Below are 24,631 nucleotides of genomic sequence, written 5' to 3'. Positions count from 1 at the left end.
CTGTCATACTAGTAATGAATAGGCCGTGACGCCACGGGCACTGCGGAAATACCTAAAAGGTGCACGGTGTAGGTAAATATGTAGTACATACTACCACAAAATAACATAATTTACGGCGAGGGCGTATATTGACTCTTAACCTCCTCCTCCTTAAATCCTTTACTTTAGGATTATAATTGAATCTTGAGTGTAGCGGGGGACTCTAATAAATATAATATAATCCTGAGCATAGTGAAGGATTCAAGTGTTAAGGCCCAAGGTGAAAATTATTTTGGTATCATGATATATATACCTATAGCTCTTCACATCATCTAATGAGGAAATTATTATGTACTTCTAATAAAAATGTTATCTTTGATTTGGCACTGAAAGATCAGATCAGCGATTTGTTGGTCCCGAAATTTGAGAAAGTCGGTAGGCAAAGCTAAATCGAAATATAAATGAATTGAAATTACCACGTGGCATTAATGGCTTGGCTTGGTAGATGATGGTCGTTTAGACTATGTCCAGATCCAGACTTTTCGTTTGACTGCACTTCCGCGGGTTCCTACATATTCTCAACTAGGTACTTAGCTGGTACATCATTTGTCGTTGTAGTCTAGCGCACTTACAGCTGATGCAGGGCCCACAACATCAGCAGTCGCAGTCCCGGCTGACGAAGCGCACGTACAGCGGGTGCGCGGCCCGCAGCACCAAGTCGCCCGTGAACCGCACGTCCGCCGGCCGCGCACCGGCTGCAGGCGGCACCCGCAGCAGCTCACACATCAGCAATCGCAGTCCCGGCTGACGAAGCGCACGTACAGCGGGTGCGCGGCCCGCAGCACCAGGTCGCCCGTGAACCGCACGTCCGCCGGGCGCGTCACCGGCTCCAGCCGGAACCGACGCAGCAGCCCGCACATTACCACTTTCAACTCCATCATAGCGAATTTCATACCTGCAAGACATTTCATTAAGGGCCAGTTGCATCAACCACATTTGACAGACACATCATCGTCAAGTAGCAGACGTCTATGGAACTTTCCATACAATAAAATTTAACGGTGACTGACGGTTTGATGCAACCGGCCCTAAATTATGTAGTAGCTACATGTAGCTTTACTTTTTTTAAAGTTTAAACGTAAGTATTTTTAAAGATGTGGTCACTATCTCGGACGATCGATATTGGTAATGACATGTCATAGTTTTCAATTGTTTGATGGATTTAAACAAGATGTCATGTCTGTTACAACAAGACCAGACTCTTGACGACCGGTCTGGCTCAGTCGGTAGTGAGCCTGGCCTGCCTGCTGAGCCGCGGTCCTGGGTTCGAATCCCGGTAAGGGCATTTATTTGTGTGATGAGCACAGATATTTGAGCCTGAGTCATGGATGTTTTCTATGTATATAAGTATGTATTTATCTATTTAAGTATGTACAGCGTCGCTTGGCACCCATACGCGGTGGCTTGCGTGGGCGACGGTCGCGCGATGGTCGCGCGACGGCGATGCGACGCATACGAAATCAAACCTTATCGATATGGAAGTAAACGATGCGATGAGACGCGACGGCGACGGTCGCGCGACCGTCGCCCACGCAAGACACGGCGATAGTACAAGCTTTATACAACGTTCTACAAGTTTGGGGCTAAGTTGATCTGTGTAAGGTATCCCCAATATTTATTTTATTTATTTTAAGACTATTAAAATGAATACAACTATTTATGACACATAAAACAATAAAATTAACTATTCCAAGCAGCAGGTTTAGCACATGATTGACGCGATAGTATCTTTCCGCGATGTATTATAGGTCATACTTCTCTTTCTTGTTGTATAATGATTTAAGGGCGGGTAGCCTATCTTGCGGCGATGTAATCTCGCGCAAATCATGTGCTGTCCCTGCAGCTATAATTACTTATTAAATTCCATTACCATTGGTTTATCAACGCCAATGGAACTGCATACATTATGTATCGTACCTGACTATACTATAACATTTGATTTACATAAATGTGGCGTAAATTCCTGCATTAGAATAATGTGTGGGACAAAGGAATTCCTTATCGGAGGAACCCTCGGCCCGTTATTTATAGCGTCCGTGGTCCTTATGTTACGTCTGGTCATTCAACTCTGTGTTGCAAAATTTTGCCTGTGTAATTATGGATACTTCCTTAACTTAGGTAATAGGTACTCAATATTAAAAATAGTTTACTAATTGATTAATAATAATTATTTTAAGTAGTTATGTCACTGACGCAAAAATAAAGTACTAATACAAAAACTAATTTTGAGCCAAAACAGAATTTTTGTTTAATCCTAGCTGAATCCTGCACCATTTTTTTTTAAATAATCAGGTACTCACTTAACCTCAATATCCCATTATATTATGAACCTATATTTATTGCGTAATAATTACCTATTCAGATGCTGGTTCGAAGGCCAATCCTTGGGATGGCTGGGCTGTCAGTGCTATTTATCACACCTACCGTAGGTATCCATAATTCATCCAATGTTGTGAGCAGTTTCGGCAATGATATGGATTTATTCTCGATGTAACAGGTCAAGAATATTATAGATTTTGCCGACCGATCACTTACTTATAATCATAGCTGGGCATTAACTCGTTAATCCGTTAATCGTTAATTAACGAAGTTAACATTTCGATTAACGGATTAACTTTTAAGTTAACTTGAAAAAATGTTAACGGACTCGTTAACTTCCGTTAAATTTCTCCGAGTCCGTTAATAGTTAATCTAGTAGGGCACAGGCGCCATCTGCGCTGCGAAAAACACGTTCTAACCGCTACTATAAAAGGTCGAAGTACGGCAAATTATGATTTGCCGGTGCCTAGGTTTTACCGATGTCGATTGCTAAAAGTCCGAAATATTACCTAAAAAAAACCGGCCAAGAGCTAGGAGCGATTATTTCCGAAAATATTAATATTATCAAAAAACCGGCCAAGAGCGTGTCGGGCCACGCTCAGTGTAGGGTTCCGTAGTTTTCCGTATTTTTCTCAAAAACTACTAAACCTATCAAGTTCAAAACAATTTTCTTAGAAAGTCTTTATAAAGTTCTACTTTTGTGATTTTTTTCATATTTTTTAAACATATGGTTCAAAAGTTAGAGGGGAGGGACGCACTTTTTTTTCCTTTAGGAGCGATTATTTCCGAAAATATTAATATTATCAAAAAACGATCTTAGTAAACCCTTATTCATTTTTAAATACCTATCCAACAATATATCACACGTTGGGGTTGGAATGAAAAAAAATATCAGCCCCCACTTTACATATAGGGGGGTACCCTAATAAAACATTTTTTTCCATTTTTCATTTTTGCACTTTGTTGGCGTAATTGATATACATATTGGTACCAAATTTCAGCTTTCTAGTGCTAACGGTTACAGAGATTATCCGCGGACGGACGGACGGACGGACGGACGGGCGGACGGACGGACAGACAGACATGGCGAAACTATAAGGGTTCCTAGTTGACTACGGAACCCTAAAAACGATCTTAGTAAACCCTTATTCATTTTTGAATACCTATCCAACAATATATCACATGTTGGGGTTGAAATGAAAAAAAATATCAGCCCCCACTTTACATGTAGGGGGGGTACCCTAATAAAACATTTTTTTCCAGTTTTTATTTTCCACTTTGTTGGCGTGATTGATATACATATTGGTACCAAATTTCAGCTTTCTAGTGCTAACGGTTACTGAGATTATCCGCGGACGGACGGACGGACGGACGGACGGACGGACAGACGGACGGACAGACGGACGGACGGACAGACAGACATGGCGAAACTATAAGGGTTCCTAGTTGACTACGGAACCCTAAAAAGTATTCTTCACGTAGATTTGCTTTACTAACTTTGATTCGGTGAATCCTAAGCTTTACAATGGCGACTGTTGTAGTGATAGGGCAGCAAATTCGAGCCCTATTTACGACCACATTCGCTTCCCTAGCCTCTACCGCCCAAAGTGCCACAACAGTCCCGTCACCGCCAGCATCTCTCCTGACACAGCTCTTGGCAGTAGCTCAGGCGATCACTGCCTTCCACGTGCAGCCTAGAGTTCAATAGGCTAGCAGTACTTCGGCCTTTTACAGAAATATAATACAAAAGTTAATTTTTTTCACGTGTTAACGGATTAACGATTAACTTTAACTTACGTTAAATTTGTCGAAATGTATCGCTTTAACGATTAACGAAGTTAAATTTTTTAGTAACGGATTAGCGATTAACGAAGTTAACTATTTGATTAACGGTGCCCAGCTATGCTTATAATAGTAGTAAGTAAATTACTTGCCTATACAATTTCTTGGTCCGGCGCTAAATGGTATGTATGCATATGGATGTCGTTTCCCATTGATAAACCTTTCCGGTACAAATCGCTCAGGGTCTGGGTACATGGATTCATCTCGGTGGATATCGAACACGTTGATCTGGCAAATAGTGCCAGCTGGTACGGTATACCCTCCTGGAAAAATACATGAGACACACTTGTAACAAATTTACAATATCCTGGATTCTACTTTCTACAGATCACTAAAATGCATAAACTCGTATTGCATATCATGAATGTTTTCCTAGTCAAAAAGTAATATTTTAAGTAGGTAAGGACCTAACGTGACGTCTTCATTAATATGACGAGCGATGAATGGCACGCTGGGGTAGAGGCGCAGGGACTCCTTTATGCAGCACTCCAGGTACTTCATCTCGCCCAGGTCTTCAAACGTCACTTGTCGGTGACTGTCGTTGCCAAATATACGTTGCAGCTCTTCGTAAATACAATTCTGAAAACAGTATTACTTAAGAAATACTTCTACTCCTGAGAACTGTATGGAAACACTAAAAGTAAAATCGACACTTGCCTGAACAATTGTTTCGTTGGCGATCCTCATAATCATAAAACAAAGCGCCATAGCCGTTGTATCATGACCCTGCAATCAAAGTTTGATTTCGAATTGGAAAAGGTTGTTATATTTCTGAAGATGTAGAGAAAAGGCACACATCTGCCTGTTTTCAGTGTAACTTTTATAAAAATATCTTCACCTCAAACATAAACGTATCCACTTCTTCCCGTATTCCATTTTCGTCTATTTTGTTCTCCATTTCGTTGATAAGAAGCAAATCCAAAAAAGCCTGTTTCTTTTTTTGACCATGCACTGCCGAACCATCATTATTTTTTCCATTGGTAGCTTTGTAGTTTTTCCTTTCTAGAATAACTTGGTTTGTAAATTTATGTAAATATTTCAAGGCAGACTTTTCCATTCTCCAAAATGCTGAGAGGTAAAATATTTCGTCGGGGTACAACCACGGCCGGATCATTCGGTTGACTATACAATAACCAATCGTATGGAGCGCTGAAAAGTATTTCCTTGATTCTGTACCTTCACGCAACGACGTACCCATGGAAGTTTCTGAAAACAAATTTACCTTCAATCTGGAGATCGCGGATTCGAGTCCTGGTAGAAGCCAGGTGGTGATTTATTGGTAAAAACCAATAACAAAACCAATAAAGGATCAGGAATATGCACTGAATTTAAAAGCTTTTATGAAGATTGAAGGAAAATAGGAAGGTGTAGGTTCGTGCGTCTCCAATCCGTACTACACCACCTTGGAGTCCAAACCCGCTCATGAGAGGAGGCATATATCTATTTGTTACTATAAAGACATACCGCACATAATACGAAGAGTTGCCTTAGATATGATCGGCAGCAGGTCGGTCCTGGGGCTGCCGAGCTCGGCCTGCACACTGCCCAGCAACGTCTCCGTCTGCTCGATGATCGTGTGGCAGAACTGCTTCAGGATGTTGAAGTGGAACGCCGAAGTCAGCAACTTCCGTCTTTGGTGCCATTTGTTTCCTTTTAGTACAATATAATTATCAAATTATTATTAAAAATACCAATATAAAGTCTAGAGTAGGTACATACATTTTGATTAGGTAATATTGCCAAGCCAAGCCGCCAAGGAGTGGAATGCCATAGACCGCATCATCACTTACCATCAGGTGTGATCGTGGTCAAACGTCTACCTATTCATACTAAATATATATATATATATATATACAACGTGTTTCCGGTATCACTCAAAACCTCAGACACCCCAACTGATTTTTATTTTTTTTAAATCTAGAGTATTCATCTTTTAATCTGATCGTTACTTTCTTTTAAATTGAATTTTTAATTTTCTGTACAGCTCTACTTGACTTTTAGCTCTACACTCAATAAAATAATTGCTAACTACCATCATAAACCATAAGACTATTTATTTGTGTTGTACGTTACTGCAACGAGAGTAGTAGGGTACCCCCGTTACCAGCCCGGGTCTGGGGCCTGCTCCCAGGACCCCACCACCGCCCATCCATGGTCTTGCTAAACCTAAAAAAAAAAAAAAAAAAAAAAAAAAAAAAAAAAAAAAAAAAAAAAAAAAAAAAAAAGTAATAGCCCCCCATTTAGATTCATTGCGCTGGGTCCCGACGCTCTCAGAAGCCTCCTTCTAGTATTTACACAATACGTTCTTTACACAATACACCTTGTGCACGACGGTTACAAAAGGATTACCGACCCTTTCTATTGTTCGATCTGGACTCTGCGCTAGACCATTGTTACCCTACCCAGCTACCTGGCAGTGTCATGCACACCTTTTCCTTGTGTGTCATACTGATAGGTATTTTATAATTAATTTTTAGTATAACTTTGTGATCATATGGATTGCGATTCTAACCTAACCTAACCTAATTAAAATACCTAACTTTTCCATTCGTAACCTAACCAAATTTAATTAAAACCTACTCTTAGTTAACCAAAGTAGTCTAGACTTACCTTTATGAAACCTGAGTTTCACCTACTTTTACTTTATTTCTATAAATGTAGGTATTTATGAAATGTATTATAATTACGTTTTAACTTAAGAACTTCTGAGTTACATTTAAGTTTATCCAAATACCTAAACTTAACGATCCTATCTAGCGTATCTTTCTTTTTCTCGAATATTTATGATATCTTATACCTATTTCTATCATACATCTCTTTGTTGTATTACCAAATTTGTACATATGATTAATAAGTCAATTTTATTGATTACGTCTTAAAATAAAAGTTACTTTCCCATCTTATCAAACTTTTTTTACATATATTTCAATGTTTTGTATCTGAATAAACCTCGATAATTTTGTAAAGTTGCATTTTTGCTTAATTGCTTTATTTATTGTACCTTCTTTGAATAATTTACTTACCTATGTCTATTATTATTTTTTATGACTTGTGTATTGTTTAAGAGAATGCATACTTTCAATAAACTTGTTAAGACGTGAGAAACTGAGAACCGGTTAAAACATGTTTAAGGCTAATTCTATGTGAAAAAAAAATGTCTTTTGTGTATTTTTATAGATAATATATATTTATTGTTTCCGTTTATTTGAATAATTCGGGTTTTGGGTAAAGAGATCCTTCGACGAACATGTCAAGGCATGATACTTTGTATTCATATTTAACAAAGAGCATTAACTGGTGTAAACATGTTTTAGACTAACGCACCGGTAATTCTTGTGACTTGAATTTATTATTGTAACAACTTAGGTGCTTTATTATAGATGTTTATTGTATTGTAAAATGACAAAAAGTTTATTGTTTGCGTTCAGGTATAAGATGAACTGGTTGAAACAAGATTTATGGTACGTTCCCCTGCTCTCTACCATATTACGAGTATAAAAGCCAAAGAGAGTCGAGGCTGAATTAGTATTCCTGTAGAGGCAGCCTTCTGTACCAGAGCTCCTTGTATCTAGTGTGGTATATAGAGAAGTGGAGTGTGCGTTCAAAAGTGAAGTGTTTATAGACAGATCTAACAATGGACGTGAGTATGTTTTTCTTTTTAAATTACTGTAACCCATATTGCCTTTTTATAATATTGTTTCGTCTAGTGTTCTTTGTATTTAATTAATAGAATTGTTAATAGTGTTTAAAATATTGTCTTTCATTGTTTCAGTTCTCTGAAAATACTTTCAAGAACTATTACTACCCGGAAAATCAGGGTGATTCAACCGATGAGGAAGGTACAGCTGGTTTCAAAGTTAAGCAAGCCCTCGCAAAGAAACGTCCTGGAAATAATATTGACAGCTTCTTTGAACGACCTAAAAAGCAGTGTAAAACCTTGAAACGGTCTTCGAATGTAAGCAAAGGTTCGCCAGAAGGCGTGGCTAATTTATCATCTGGACAAGATGATGGGGCGTATTCATCTCACTTAATTAAAATAGAGATATATGATATGCAAACAATCAAAAACATCCCAGCCACGGAACACTGGAAGCACGCGGACGTCAGACTGAAGTATTTTGCGTTGGAAGACGACTTGGAATTACAAAATACGCGAAATATTGTATATAATATTACAAAACAATTAGCTTCTAAGGACACATGTGTAAAATATTTTATAGATAATAAGAAACAGTGATAAATATAATTTTTAACGATAGCAGTAGGATAGTGTTAAAGTGTTTCACATTTCTTATCTTTCCTTTTTATGATTTAAGTAAATTTCCTTGTAAGATATTCTTTTGCATTGTTTCACATTCCAAACAAAATAAATAAGAAATAAAATGGTGTCAAATGTCTGTAGTTTTATAAAGGTTACTATGTGAGAATTCAAAATAAAAATCATTATTACCAGTACACGTATTTTTATTTATTTCACAAAAAAGGTCTTAAACATATTTCGTAATACTAGATCATTACATAAAGAATTATCAGAAAACAAGTTAAGCATATGTTTCATAGATTTTCCATGAAACTTAAAATACAAATAAACTAAACAATATTCACCACAAACAGAAGTGAAATGGTTTTGAAGTGATTTATTATTGTAAAACCACCGTCTCGTATTTCTATCTAGAAATGACTTATGATAACCGGAAGGTTTCCTGCCAAAGGAGTCAAAATATTCACCTACACCATTTACATCAATGTGTATAGCAACCCAATGGGAACCCGGTTTTGAATCAGGGTCCAAATTACTGACAATAAAGGTAGGTAGATTAACCCGAATAGGTATTTTGTTGGCAGCAAAAACATTTGAATTAAACAATGGGTTTAGTTTCCTCATACAAAATTGAATTTCTTTAGTATCCATAGTTAAGTAACATATACAAATTATTGATGATCATGCAAACAATGATGAATTCCAAATAAAATAAATTAAAGAGAACGGGGTATTTATATGTTTCTTAACTATTGTAATCTACAGATACATCACGATTTTTATTTATTTCAATTATATTATCAAATTCTGCATACACAATACAATTAATGGTACTAGTTAGAGCGGAATCAAAACGTACTTCTATCCGAACGCTACCATGTCTAACAAGATTCCAGTGTGAAGTTGAATTAGCAGATAAATCAGGAGTTAAATCAAAACACAATAAACAATAACCTTGACCAAAATCTGTTCTGCTTATTCCATTACCCTCGTTATGGAAATGAATACCAGTTCCAGAAAATAGAGTGTGATATGCTGCTGCTATTGTACCAGAACTAAATGAAGGTTGTAATGTTTTAGAAGGAACTTCATGACCATCTACGAACAAACTAAATGAATTCATATTATAATGTTGAAAATTAAAAGGATTTAATGCTAAATTACCATTAAAGCCTGAATTTGATACAAATCCAATAATACATCTTTTAGGAATTTGTCCGAGAAATATATTATCTAATGTTTTACCCTGAACCCCCGTTGGTATTGTGAGAACCTTAACTTCTGCCCTCGTAATGGGGTACTTCGCAGTTGTTGTGGCTAATACTTTTTGATGGGCTAACAAAACACTAGGATTGATTCTCGTTCTCCTTACAATGAGGCTGGCATCCATTATTTGTACTTTGAATTTTTTATCTTGGTGGCAAATAAGATTGAATGATTCTTTTGAGCGAACTAACTTAATACGTAGTTCTACACCATTTATTAAGAATTTCTCTTGATTAAATATATCACCATGTAAATGACCAATCATTTCTACTTCCTTACTCTCCTTGATAAATTCCAGCCTTTTGTTAAACCCTTTGTTGTTAACGTCAACAGTATCCATATAGCCCGGCGTATCTTCATACCACAATCCACAAGTAAGATGAGTTGTTTTGGCTGCTGGTCCGTAGTTGAGAAGATTTTCCATATAAGCACGGTAGGCATATGTATTGTTTGGTGGTGATATGAGTTTTTGATTTAAATATACATCAAGTTGATTAAAAAGAGAATGTAACCAGTTATTGGTGGGTCCAACTGCAGCATCTGCTTTTAATTTAGTACCATCTTGGTTCAACACTTTAGCAGTAATGTGTATCATTGTGTGTGATAGATCTATGTAGTCATCACCTGAACCAGGTACTTGAAATTCGATTGGACCGTCATCGCTTAAAGATGAAATTGGTTTATAATGAATCCACTGTCCGCTTTCAATGCTTGTTTGAGTTGATGGAAGGGCAAATATATCTAATTCAGATTTCGCACACTCACATGAATGATTATGTAAAAATGACATTATTTAGTTTGAAAATATATCGTTATTTATATCTTTTTTATTTTTTTTACTTCCTCTTCGTCGCGATGCTTTTAGAGCAATGAGCGGTTCCCTTCTTTTATTGGACATTTTATACCCAGATCCTGACATAAGGGAATCAATTTTTTCATCGGCCTTTCTTTTCAGGTTTGCACTTGCTTCCTTGAATCGTGATCGTATGGAACTGTCTATAGGGCGAGCATTTACCATATCAGATAAGAGTCCAACTCCTGCTCCTAAAGTTTCTTTTCCAATGGTTCTTAAACCACTAGATAATAAAGGGAGTACGGATCTAAATAGTCCTCCCAAAAAACTGCCTATACCATGTCCTCTTTGATATGGAACTCCCTTATAGACAATTCCTACACCAGAGCCGGCTTGGTGTGAATAATAATGTTCGTAAGGACAAGAGGTTGATGATCTGTTATACATCATTTTACACGTTGAAAGTGTAGTTTCACGCAAGAAGACCCAAATTGAAATGGTACTCTGACACCGGTTGTTGTTCTTATATCTATTTCAATTGTATCAAACTCTCTTCGTAAAACTGGTACATAGTGAGCAGGTGAGAAAATATGTGTTTTATAAGCTCCATAAATGAACTTAGTTGGATCTAAAGGTATTATTCTAAGTAACGATGTTATAACATCTCCAACTACTTGTGGATGAATGATATCTGTATAAACAAATATTTGAGATGGTAAACCTAAATATAAATTTGCTGGGTTTTTTCCCAATGTGATTTGTTTCAAATTTGTTCTTGGTTTAAAACCCATTTGAAGACTTAGTATTGGAGTTGTTATGATAGAAGTGATATCTTTATTTGATGTTGTTACTCCTATCATTTTTGTTAGTTCATCATAACGAAATTTAACATTATTTTTTAACTGAGGGTTTTCATTAAACGCTTGAAGAAAGTGATCTATATTATCGTAAGTAGTGGCTGGTATATGAGCTTTTATATCCACAATTTTTGAAGTCTTGTCAGCAGTCGAAAACACTTTTTTCTTTATATAAATTATGTTTTCATGCTCTTGTACATTATACATAGAACAAGGGTATTGAAATTCCACCAAACCAACTACCCATTCTCCATCCAATTTAATGGTCTTTGGTAATTTTGTTAAAAAATGTGCAGTCGTATTATCTGTGTAATAATCGGATGAACTATTACTTAACAAAGTTAAATAAAAGCTATTATCACTCATATTTTCTTTAAGCTTGATTCAGGTATCCAAGAATTAAATTTATTAGGATAACCTTGCCACTTCACTAGTATTTCCTTTCTGCCAGCAACTCGACGTGAACGTAATATTTTATCAATTTTATACTCGTTGGAGGGGAGGTAAGTTACTTTTTGTATTTCTTTTGAATAAAACGTCCCAATTATGCGTTCGCCTTCCAAATCCCTTAGTGTATAAACAATCCGAGGAGATCTTTTAATAATTGAATTAATTATAAATATTTCATCACTCCAATTACTTTCGTAACCTTTTTGAAATATATGTTTGTATTTAGTGATTCTAACATGATCTCCTACGTTTAGTTTTGCAGTTTCTGGTGAGATTTGTCTATCTGTATTGCGATCATATAAATTACACCAAACAGTCATAATATTATTAGAGTTAACATCAACTGGACACATTTTTATGCTTGAATGATAGCTGTGGTTGTAAGAATAAAGAAGATCTTGTAGAACATTTATGTAATTATATGTATTCTTATGAGTGAAGTAACGCCACATTTTCGTTTTAAGAGTTCTCTGGAACCTTTCTACTATACTTGCTTTAATATCAGGGTTATTAGTGGTATAATAATTAATATTTTTACTTTTGAAATAATCTCTTACCACCTTTGAAACGAATTCCGTACCTTTATCAGATTGGATATGACGAGGAACTGAGTTGGCTTCAGTAAATATGCTTTCAAAACATTCTTTAACTGTTGCTGAATCCTTCTTCTTCATGGCTCTTGCAAAAGCATATTTACTGAATACATCGATAACACAAAGAATATATTTGTAACCATCATTAAATTGACTATATGTACTCATGTCACTCAAATCAGCTTGCCAAAGTTCATTAAAGTTAGATAGAATGTATCTATTTCTAGTAAACCGCCTATGAACAGGTTTATGTAGTGTATACGTGTCTTGAGATTGTAACCATTTTTTTACATCTTCTTTATTCATTTGACCTTTCATTTCCTTTGTTAAATTATTTAAACTGCTATAACCAGCGGGGTGAGAGATATCATAGTAGATTCTGTTAATATCTAATAAGGAGTCCATCTTTCCCAATTTATAGTTTTTGCAGATGATTTTTGTACTCGTGTAGTAAGAGGAGTAGATGTGTTGTTTTCTTTATCTAACGAGGCTCGTGTTCTTATAGAAGTAGAGGGGTAAAGGGCTCAATCAAAGGAGTGTCATTAATAAATGCTAAATTTGTAGGATTACCTATGCATGACTTAGGAACTTTGATATCTTTTAAAAGTAAAGCAAACACTTCCCAGCCAATTGGTTTAGGACGTTTAAGACATCTAACCGTGTCACTCACCAAATCAGTAATATTGCTATTTTGAATAGTCTGGTTGTTTATAACAACTTCACCAGTCTGCTTCCACCAAATTTTAGGTTTACTTAAAACAATGTAATCTAATAGCGTTCTAGCTTTTTTTCATAAGATTTAGGTAATATCTCTATTATTTTTGATGGACTGATCGGCATTGATTCTTGATTTATTTCACCAGGTGTCGTGTTAAACAAAGATGGTGCAGCTATCTCAGTTACATCACCTTTCGCTGATTCCTTATATTCTGTCTCCTCCTTTTTGGGTATCTTTGAATTTATGATATCATTACTTTCTTTGTTGAATTGATCGAAACCCTCCATTACTATAGGTATCTTAAACGGTTTTCGATCTGTTTCAATAAAATGTAGAAACCGCTGCAATGCTTGAGAATAAAGAATCCATTTTTCACGATCGTTCATTTTACTTTTGAGAATTTTTTGCATCTCTTCATCTAGCCGAGATGAGGAATTTTCAGGAGGGTTCTCATTGCGTTTTAACTTTTCAATAAAGTCCGATTCAACTAATAACATTTTTTTCGTGTTTTCCATTTTGTTTATTTATGATAAAGAGTTAACTAAGGCACTTAGAACTGCTCCTAAAATAATAGGTAAAAAGGCACCTCCTTTTTGAATTATAACCGTTTTTCTTAATTTATGTTTACCTTTTGAAACTAATTTCCTTAATATGTCTTTGTACTTTTTTAACTTTGTTTTTTCCTTTTTTTCTAAAGGAATTTTCCCATTCAGAACGTTATAAATGCACTCGCATATAATGTTGATCTCTTCATCATCACAAGATTTAAGTAATGCAGTACGATATTTGGGTTTAAGCAAGTGCAATGCTTCTAATAAATGTTTATATGTGTTTACTCTTGCATGCATCATGTAGAACTGACTAAAATTTGTTGATTTTTATCATATTTAAATCCTTTTTAGGTACATACACTGTGCAATGTCCATCAAATGGAAATATTTTTGTTTTAAAACGACATATGTCATTTGTATTTTGTTTCAGATCAATCATAAGGTAACCATGAGCATCCTTTGTAGCATCTTTGTAGGCTTCATCCACGAATTTTGAATTTTCAGGACAAACTTGTCGTGACAGGTATCGTATTTGAGTTTTATCTCTAGGGTTCTTAAAAAATACAATGTAGCTTGTGTTCAGTGAAATATCACGTTGACCTCTTCCTTGATGAAATATGTTTTGTGTTATATAAAAAACACTTAAATTTCTATGATGACTTCCTTTAGTAAAAATATCAACAACTCGTCCATCTGATTCTCTCATTAAATCATCTATTATTAGAAGTTTAGGTTTTTTCCCATCGAAAATTGAAAAATCTGGTATTCCTTGACTATAATTTACATTTTCTAGATTATAAAGAGGTTGCATTTCATCATAACACCAAATAATTTCATCAAATTCTATGTTACATATCTCTTTAGTATTATTCAAAAAATTTGTAACAAATTGAGTTTTGCCACACCCACTGGGACCTGCGACAATGGTAGTGAAAGGATGATAAAAATGAATCATCTTTGAATGCTGTAATATGTTTAACAGTGTTGATATGAATGCGGATAGACATTAAATGGTGCTATTCAATAAACATATTACTATTTAAACTAAAGTAGAGTAAAAAAAAAAACTGATAAAAAATATGTATATTTATTCTGATATTAACACTTTTCTTTATAATCTATTGTTACATTTTATATACCCAACCACCAATTTAAATTTAAACATAAAAAACAATAAATCTATGTTTACAATATTCTTATTGCCAAAACACGAATAAATGTTAAATTAAACAATTAATTAAAATATAATTTACAATTCAATTTAAGTTAACTATTCAAATTTACATACAAAATATATATTACAAACAATAATTCCAATTTGAATGTTCTGTCATTTACATGACAAAATTTAAATTATTTTTTTATTTTACAATGTCCCCACGCAAGGGTGTCACAAGTGTTTTCTAATAAGTAACGTTTTGTATCATCATGAGATAATGATATTTTATTAATTTTTTGAGTGAATATTACATGTTTTATAGATTTAAATCTTAGCATTTGAGCACGTTGCACATTTTTGTTAAATAAACATGTTTTGAAATTATTTAGAGTAAATTTCTTTGTAACACATCCATTGACTCCTTTAGCTTTTGATAAAACACCATATTTACCTTTTTTGTCATCATTCTCATCATATTTTTCAACATCTAAGGCATACATTTTAGATTTTAGACCAACGAACTCTTTTAAAATTCTACCATTATTTTCATCTTTGAAAAATCCTAATCGCTTTTTATTTATAAGTGGGAAATTATATTTATTGATAGGAGGATAGTCAGATGTATCAAAATAGAAATTAAGATCTTTTTTTATATCTGCATAAAAATTTTCAGTGAAAATTTGATAAATTAAACTATCCGTATCTGTATAAAGAAGTTTGAGTTTGTTAGGATATTTGATTTTCATGTAGTTGTAGTGAAAGTCATACATTAAAGTTTTTGATATATCTAATACACAAAACCCCAAATAAATCGGTTTATTATAAAAGACTTTAGTTTTATTCAATTGAACAGCTACTAAATTCTCTGAGAATATGGATAGACTGTGGAACTCAGGTCTAGCTATCAAAGACTGAACCCCCTGCGATTTCCCTCGATTTTCCCAGTGATTTAATAATTTGACGTTTACACGTTTTGCAACATTTTCCATTGTCTTACCGAACACTGAATTGTTCATTAGTTTAAAAAAATCTTTTTCAAAATCAGATGATGCCAGCGATCTCATGTGGGTATTTAAATCTATGTAACTTTTTAACCACATAGACTGCTGAAATTTAAGAATGCGATGTATTTTACTTAATACCAAACCATTCTTCAAACACTGTTTTAGATTTCGATAATGAATTACATAATTAGTTTTTCTATTTAAATTAGGAATCAGTTTTTTTTCTTTACAATTACCCAAACAAACGTTTTCAGGACAGAATGGTAAATCTGAATGTGAGTCATGAATTTCGTTAGGGTATTCGAGGTCAACTTCTAATATGAAACCATGATCAGCGTCATCGGCTATATTGAAGTCTGTATCTACATGAACCCATTCAAATTTACCTGTAGGGAGACATTGAGACATAGCCCATCCGTAAAGGTTGTTTGCATCAAAATACATAAGATAGGACGATGGTATGTTTGAATCAAAATCATCCATAAATTTATTATTAGCTTTCGCATATCTGTTACTACACTGCGATATGCCACCTCGAATATTTTTGCAATGAATGATATTTTATCTATATCAGTTAGGAGTTCTAATTTTATTTTTGTCGTAAATAACATTGCATCCCAACTTAATCCTGGAGCAGTATAATAATGCGCGGGATCTAAACCATACGTCTTAAGACAAAGGTTTCTAAAATTTTCAAATACGTCAGCCAGTAACAAAACATCTGTTTTTAGATATAAATCGGAATAATCGCCCATATTTTTGCAACGAAAATGGGACCAAACATCTTTTGCATGATTATAATCATCTTCTGAGATGTGACTATCAGTCAAAGAACTAAAAAAATTGTCTTTAGAGGGAAGATCAGTTAACTTTAAAGAATCGTATGATGTCATGTATTCATACGGATACACACCCTTTCGTAATAAGCGTTTAAAATCGTCCTCACAAGTGAAATTCAATTTTAATTCATGAAATTGTTTAGGGAACAAGTTTTTTGCTAGTTTATCAAGACTGCTGGGCATAAATTTAAGTGAATCTACAAACCTCAATTTGATTGTGCGATTATTTATTTGTAACTTCTTAGAAAATGAAATGTATTTTTCTTTGTTCTGTGGAATCAATTCAATGTCCCCTTCCACCAAACCAAGTCCATGTACTATGAAATGACTATCATAGTTACTCAAATTATGAAAAAATACAGGTATAAATTGAGGTGCTTTGTATTTTTCAGTACAAAATGTATGTGCTACGCCTTCGTAAAGACCAGTATGGAAATTATAGGAAATTATAGAATCACTATTTAAATTTCTATCACAAATGTAACATGTCCTACTCTGAGCAATATGTTTATTATTTTCAATGGATAAAGGCAATGGAGTTTTTCCGAAAGTATTCCTCTTACAAATGCTTTTTAAATCTTTTTCTATGTACTTCATAAATACCTGGGTGCAATCTTTACCTTTGTATGTTCTATACACAGACAATTTATCATTATAAGAACACTTAATATAATATCCAAAACTATATACCTCATGTTTTTGAATATTTGTAGTAGAAGATGTTGTAGGGTTATTTGACTGTGTTGCTATTGGGTTTAAAAAGGCTTCAAAATCAGCATAAACAACAAAAGGCACCCTTAATTTACGTTCGTAATTATCGAAGGTAACTTCATTGGTGGGAACGTTTTCATTGAACCAGTTTTTCTTTTTATCTTGTTCTGAAGGTAAATGTGTGCAAACATGGAAACAATCGTTTCTTTGATGTTTCATTAAATTTTCGTGAGTTGTGAAGTTGGATAAGCATCCATCGCAAATATGAACAGCATGCTGTGTATTTGATAATTGCTTAGATACTAATCTAGATAAGTTTTTGATAAAGCAATAATGTCCGTTACTATTTTTGGATATATACAATAAGTTCAAATGGATATCTTTTCTACACTTTGTTAAATGCAATGGTCCTACTATATCATGTTTTTTATTTTGAGAATTGTATTCAATTCCAAAAACGTTTATACTCATATTATTATTATTTTCAAATTTTGGAATATCCCCCAATTTTATTGGAAAAGTTAAATCTCTAAAATTCAATTTATTTATATGAGCAATATACGATTTAGTACAGTTTGAACGATGGTTTGTTGGGGGGTATAATCCTGACAATACTGCCCATCTAAAACATTCTTGATCACTATTTTTTACATTAATAACTGCTTTTTTATTTTGAATATCTCGTGGTAACTCAATATAAGAAGAACCGCGCAACGGATTAAATTTGTTAACATTAACATCTAGATAGTTAAATTTTACTAAACCCCACCCACTGTCTTTTCTTTCAAAGTTAGATAATTTTGTTAATATATCCTTAACCACGGACTCGAAAATTTCATCCTTGTCGCTACTAGTATCAATAATATTGTTACATAATTGGAAATCAAAAGTATTATTGATTTGTTTGCTCTCTTGTGTAAAATCGGCATTTAGAATAAAGTTAACTTTCAATGCAAAATGATTACTAAGGGAACGATCCAATAATGCAAAGATTTTATCTCTATTCTTTTGTAAAATAGTTTCAGGTGTAAAAGGTTGGTAAACTTTTTCATTAAGTAGTATTCTATAAGTGGCCACCCTATTCTTAAACGCATTCTCAATTAATTGAACATCAATCCATTCTAAGTCAGATCTTATAACATTATTTTTATGGAGATTACTGTTTAAATGATTTTTAAAATATCTTTTAGACACTAACTTTTTACATACAGAACATTCAATTTCAGCATTATTATTTGTACTTACAATGACAGAAGGGGTTAGTTTAGATGACGTTGATGATGTAGGCTCAACAGCTAGGCGACTTTTCTTAACAGATACTTCTTCTTCTGTCTCTAAAACTGTAGCCGACCTCTTCAATCCACCTCCTATTTGAGAAGATCTAAAACAACGAAAACATATACATTTATAAATACTCTGATGCGAGATATAATTAAAAATATTTAAATGTTACTTCATTTATACTAACTCAAATCTTTTCGACACTGCTGACAATAGGCTTGCATCATTAAAACACCGTCAATTACATCTTCAGATACAGTTTTCTTCTTGGAATCGTTGATATAATGACCACTACATGGTGTAAAGTATGGTTTAATATCAAAATCATCCACTAATGTGGAAGGTAACTTATTTTCTGTGTACCAGAGCCTTATACTGTTATGGAAACATTTTAAAATAAATTCTTTACTTAATTGTGCAATCTTGTCACGAGGTAAAGTGGGACCAATATGATAGTAAGTAAAAACCATTTTGGAAATGAACGTCACAAATAAGTATTACAATTATTGAAGCACGGTGGTAAAACACTGAATGATAACAATCTCAGATACCCCGTTTATATATGTGGGCTCTCCCACCTCACCATCAACGTAACAATAAGATCAAGTATCGTCTCGTTAAAAAACTATCCTATTGTTCAGCAGGTAATGGAAATAATCGTTACAAGTAGAAACAAGATCCAGTCATAACAAGTTGGAACTCAACATGAAGCAGGTATTCGTTAAATGGTTTGAACATGCAGGAACATGAATATTATAAGTGAAAATAACTTACGTCTCTCCGTGACATTGGCTCACAAGTCGGGCGGCTTCATATAACTCTTCATCTAGTTCGATTACTTCACAGAGTCTTATAAGTTCCGCATCAAAAACATCACAGTTCAGAGAATCCATTGTCAAACGAGGCCGCCTCCCCACATTGAGTTTCTGCGTTCAGTAATTCAATAAAGAGTATACATTTTATAAAACAAAGAGGGTTATTACATATTAACAAATGTAATGGATCGACTTAACACTTTTCGTCATTTTTAATGTGAAACAATGCAAAAGAATATCTTACAAGGAAATTTACTTAAATCATAAAAAGGAAAGATAAGAAATGTGAAACACTTTAACACTATCCTACTGCTATCGTTAAAAATTATATTTATCACTGTTTCTTATTATCTATAAAATATTTTACACATGTGTCCTTAGAAGCTAATTGTTTTGTAATATTATATACAATATTTCGCGTATTTTGTAATTCCAAGTCGTCTTCCAACGCAAAATACTTCAGTCTGACGTCCGCGTGCTTCCAGTGTTCCGTGGCTGGGATGTTTTTGATTGTTTGCATATCATATATCTCTATTTTAATTAAGTGAGATGAATACGCCCCATCATCTTGTCCAGATGATAAATTAGCCACGCCTTCTGGCGAACCTTTGCTTACATTCGAAGACCGTTTCAAGGTTTTACACTGCTTTTTAGGTCGTTCAAAGAAGCTGTCAATATTATTTCCAGGACGTTTCTTTGCGAGGGCTTGCTTAACTTTGAAACCAGCTGTACCTTCCTCATCGGTTGAATCACCCTGATTTTCCGGGTAGTAATAGTTCTTGAAAGTATTTTCAGAGAACTGAAACAATGAAAGACAATATTTTAAACACTATTAACAATTCTATTAATTAAATACAAAGAACACTAGACGAAACAATATTATAAAAAGGCAATATGGGTTACAGTAATTTAAAAAGAAAAACATACTCACGTCCATTGTTAGATCTGTCTATAAACACTTCACTTTTGAACGCACACTCCACTTCTCTATATACCACACTAGATACAAGGAGCTCTGGTACAGAAGGCTGCCTCTACAGGAATACTAATTCAGCCTCGACTCTCTTTGGCTTTTATACTCGTAATATGGTAGAGAGCAGGGGAACGTACCATAAATCTTGTTTCAACCAGTTCATCTTATACCTGAACGCAAACAATAAACTTTTTGTCATTTTACAATACAATAAACATCTATAATAAAGCACCTAAGTTGTTACAATAATAAATTCAAGTCACAAGAATTACCGGTGCGTTAGTCTAAAACATGTTTACACCAGTTAATGCTCTTTGTTAAATATGAATACAAAGTATCATGCCTTGACATGTTCGTCGAAGGATCTCTTTACCCAAAACCCGAATTATTCAAATAAACGGAAACAATAAATATATATTATCTATAAAAATACACAAAAGACATTTTTTTTTCACATAGAATTAGCCTTAAACATGTTTTAACCGGTTCTCAGTTTCTCACGTCTTAACAAGTTTATTGAAAGTATGCATTCTCTTAAACAATACACAAGTCATAAAAAATAATAATAGACATAGGTAAGTAAATTATTCAAAGAAGGTACAATAAATAAAGCAATTAAGCAAAAATGCAACTTTACAAAATTATCGAGGTTTATTCAGATACAAAACATTGAAATATATGTAAAAAAAGTTTGATAAGATGGGAAAGTAACTTTTATTTTAAGACGTAATCAATAAAATTGACTTATTAATCATATGTACAAATTTGGTAATACAACAAAGAGATGTATGATAGAAATAGGTATAAGATATCATAAATATTCGAGAAAAAGAAAGATACGCTAGATAGGATCGTTAAGTTTAGGTATTTGGATAAACTTAAATGTAACTCAGAAGTTCTTAAGTTAAAACGTAATTATAATACATTTCATAAATACCTACATTTATAGAAATAAAGTAAAAGTAGGTGAAACTCAGGTTTCATAAAGGTAAGTCTAGACTACTTTGGTTAACTAAGAGTAGGTTTTAATTAAATTTGGTTAGGTTACGAATGGAAAAGTTAGGTATTTTAATTAGGTTAGGTTAGGTTAGAATCGCAATCCATATGATCACAAAGTTATACTAAAAATTAATTATAAAATACCTATCAGTATGACACACAAGGAAAAGGTGTGCATGACACTGCCAGGTAGCTGGGTAGGGTAACAATGGTCTAGCGCAGAGTCCAGATCGAACAATAGAAAGGGTCGGTAATCCTTTTGTAACCGTCGTGCACAAGGTGTATTGTGTAAAGAACGTATTGTGTAAATACTAGAAGGAGGCTTCTGAGAGCGTCGGGACCCAGCGCAATGAATCTAAATGGGGGGCTATTACTTTTTTTTTTTTTTTTTTTTTTTTTTTTTTTTTTTTTTTTTTTTTTTTTTAGGTTTAGCAAGACCATGGATGGGCGGTGGTGGGGTCCTGGGAGCAGGCCCCAGACCCGGGCTGGTAACGGGGGTACCCTACTACTAACGAGATAAGGTTTACCAATAGACAGCTAAGATGTCACTGTAAAACACTTTAAAGCTTTATCACAGTAAACTTCAAATTGGACAGGTAATCGCAGTAAGCAAATTTAAAACCAATATTCAAAATGACAAGGTTGTAATTAGGTACGAGTTCAATTTGTTATGACTTATGATAAACATTAAGATTAAACTGACAAACAACGTCAAACTAGTAGCGGAAAAAATAATCGTCCAAGTAACCAGCCAGTATTAATACCCCTAAATACTGAAAAAGATAAACAACCTCTAGCAATGCGATATACACAATGTTGTATTACGAGCACAATAGAATGGGCACGTAAAAAATAACTAATAATACTAATTTAAATAAAAATATTACCCCCATCAAGATATAGCTCAATCGATTCTACTCTCGATTCTGAACAAACTGTTTTCAGGTTTTTAGTGTTAAGTGAAACACGGTGTATATATGTATATATATATATATATATATATATATATTATTTAATTTTCGTATTCAAGTATCTCAGGCTGGTTCAAAAAATATAGGTAGGTTAGATGATACTTGCCGTTGCTTACAAGTAATCCTTGGCCGAGCCACGGTGCTAGGAAACTGTACGGAATTCGTTTTTCATTGAAACGGGTTGTGGAAAGTATTATCTGAAAAATAACTTAGTGTTTAGAAACAACCCTTCAATGCTAGAAACAAGTTGAAAAACTTATAGCGACACAAATTATGTGAATTAAGTATATACCTAACTTACCCATGATTTTTTATTATTTTAATAAGTAGGTACGTCGTAATTACAATTTATTTTTTTGTCTACGATTGGTAAATACTTATTTCGACTTAAAATGCAATAGGTAAGACTAATAAGAATATTTAATTTTACCTCGATATCTTCTGGTTCGTAAATGTTAATCACGCGAATATTGAAAGAAGTTAGTTTTGTTATGGGTCCTTTAAACTCCGCTCGCAGTTTTCTTGCAAATAAAAACAGTTCATCTGAAATCATATTAGGAGATTCACGGTTGTTTTCATTAGACTTATATTGACCGGGGTATACCCAGACCGTGATAGTACCTTTTTCATTTTTGTCGAGCTCCCGACTCGGTATTTCGACGCAGTTGCATGCATCATGATCACGGAAAACAAAAATCAAAAAGGTAATCACGGTCTAGTCCCGGTCAATAATTAAGTTTAATGTAATCGTATTGGTTATAATATAATTGTTATGACTTATTTATACCTTTTTCTTGTCTTTCTCAATCCCCAAAACATTTTCTACCAGACCTATAATTTCTGAGATACTTAGTTAATACCTGATACTGATACCTTAATTTTGAGTGACATATTTACAATAATATGTCTCTATCTACCTATCTATTAATAAGCAAAAATAGTGACTGAACAGCTAATTTTCGAAGAATTCACACGGTATCTCCGGTATGCCCAGGAAAATAGTTATTTGTTATACAAGGGAGCAAAGTTGTATTTTAACCGAGTGTGGAATTGCAACACGAACTAGCGAATGGATTCTAGGGTTGAACTACGAGCTAGCGAATGGATTCTATGGTTGAACCACTTTGCGAAAATAGAATCCTGAGCGAAGCGAGTAGTTCAAAAATAGAATCCTGAGCGCAGAGAGTGTTGCAATACACGAGGTAAAATAACTTTGCATCCCGTGTGTAACACATAATTTTTCACCTCACTAAAGCGAGGAAACACGCAATAAAAACAACTGGAAATAAGTCAATTTGCGTTTATTACAATTTCCACTATGCACCCACCGACACCACAAAAGTTTCAAATTAAGGGCCCATTTAGACAGTACGAGAACTCGCATACGAGTTTTATTACATTGCGTTATTTGATGGCTGTGCAAAATTAATCTAACCTCAACAGCCCGCAATGTAACTAAAATCGCATGCGAGTTCGCACGCCGTCTAAATCAGGCCTAAGAATCAAGAAGAAAAATCTATTTGGGTGCGTTCCGTTTCACGCGTTTTGAGATTGCAATATTACTTAAGGTGCGTTCTGAATAAGTACAACGGAAGAGTCAAAAATACAATTTCTTGTACGATTTCAAGTGTTTTATGGTAAAATCATGTTATAAAATTGTTTGAATTTTATGTTTTTAGTCGGATAAAATTCGATATGAAATTATTTTTACGTTTGCATCACATGATTTGTTAAGACAATTTAAGCACAGGGAGAAAATTGTCCTGTCTGGGACATGCCTTTACAAGAAATTATATTTAAAAAAGTAAATAATGACACGTTCGGATTTCAAATATTCTTTGCACTCTTGTGGATAAAATGCGATTTTGCTATCTGTTTTTAAAGAATAAAAAGTCCTTTCCGAGCTAGTGAGGTGAAAAAAATATTCCGTGATTACTTACTTACCTTAGCTACAGCGATTTCAAATATGTCACTTTTCCTTTATTTTTTTAAATACTTACTAAATAATATTAATAACTACCTGGTGGTAATAAGACCTGAAAGAGGTTTCCTATCAGAGGCCAGCCTCTCGGTCCAGGAATTTTGGCGATAAGTCGTCCTGCATGACAATATCTAAAATACAAATGTGCAACGATAAGTGACACTAAAATCAATAACGATATGCAATGCAACATCGCGAATCTGCCCGGA

The 24,631-nt window shown here is 34.1% G+C and overlaps 1 protein-coding gene across 1 annotated transcript; it reads right to left on the bottom strand.

Moving 5' to 3' along the window:
- Positions 1-126: 126 nt before the first annotated feature.
- On the bottom strand, positions 127-24,631 carry LOC125229795 (cytochrome P450 4C1-like). The gene is made up of 9 exons (XM_048134739.1): positions 24,462-24,631; positions 22,872-22,984; positions 22,548-22,638; positions 5,665-5,850; positions 5,039-5,406; positions 4,858-4,926; positions 4,608-4,779; positions 4,293-4,463; positions 127-934 (listed from the first exon to the last, which is right to left on the bottom strand). Exons 1-9 carry the CDS (start codon positions 24,613-24,615, stop codon positions 765-767), a joined length of 1,494 nt encoding a protein of 497 aa, XP_047990696.1. The 5' UTR covers positions 24,616-24,631; the 3' UTR covers positions 127-764.

The sequence above is a fragment of the Leguminivora glycinivorella genome, chromosome 1 (assembly GCF_023078275.1).
Source record: "Leguminivora glycinivorella isolate SPB_JAAS2020 chromosome 1, LegGlyc_1.1, whole genome shotgun sequence".
In the NCBI taxonomy this organism is placed as follows: domain Eukaryota; kingdom Metazoa; phylum Arthropoda; class Insecta; order Lepidoptera; family Tortricidae; genus Leguminivora; species Leguminivora glycinivorella.
The sequence above is the reverse complement of the archived record's forward strand: the minus strand, read 5'-3'. Positions and strand labels throughout refer to the sequence as shown.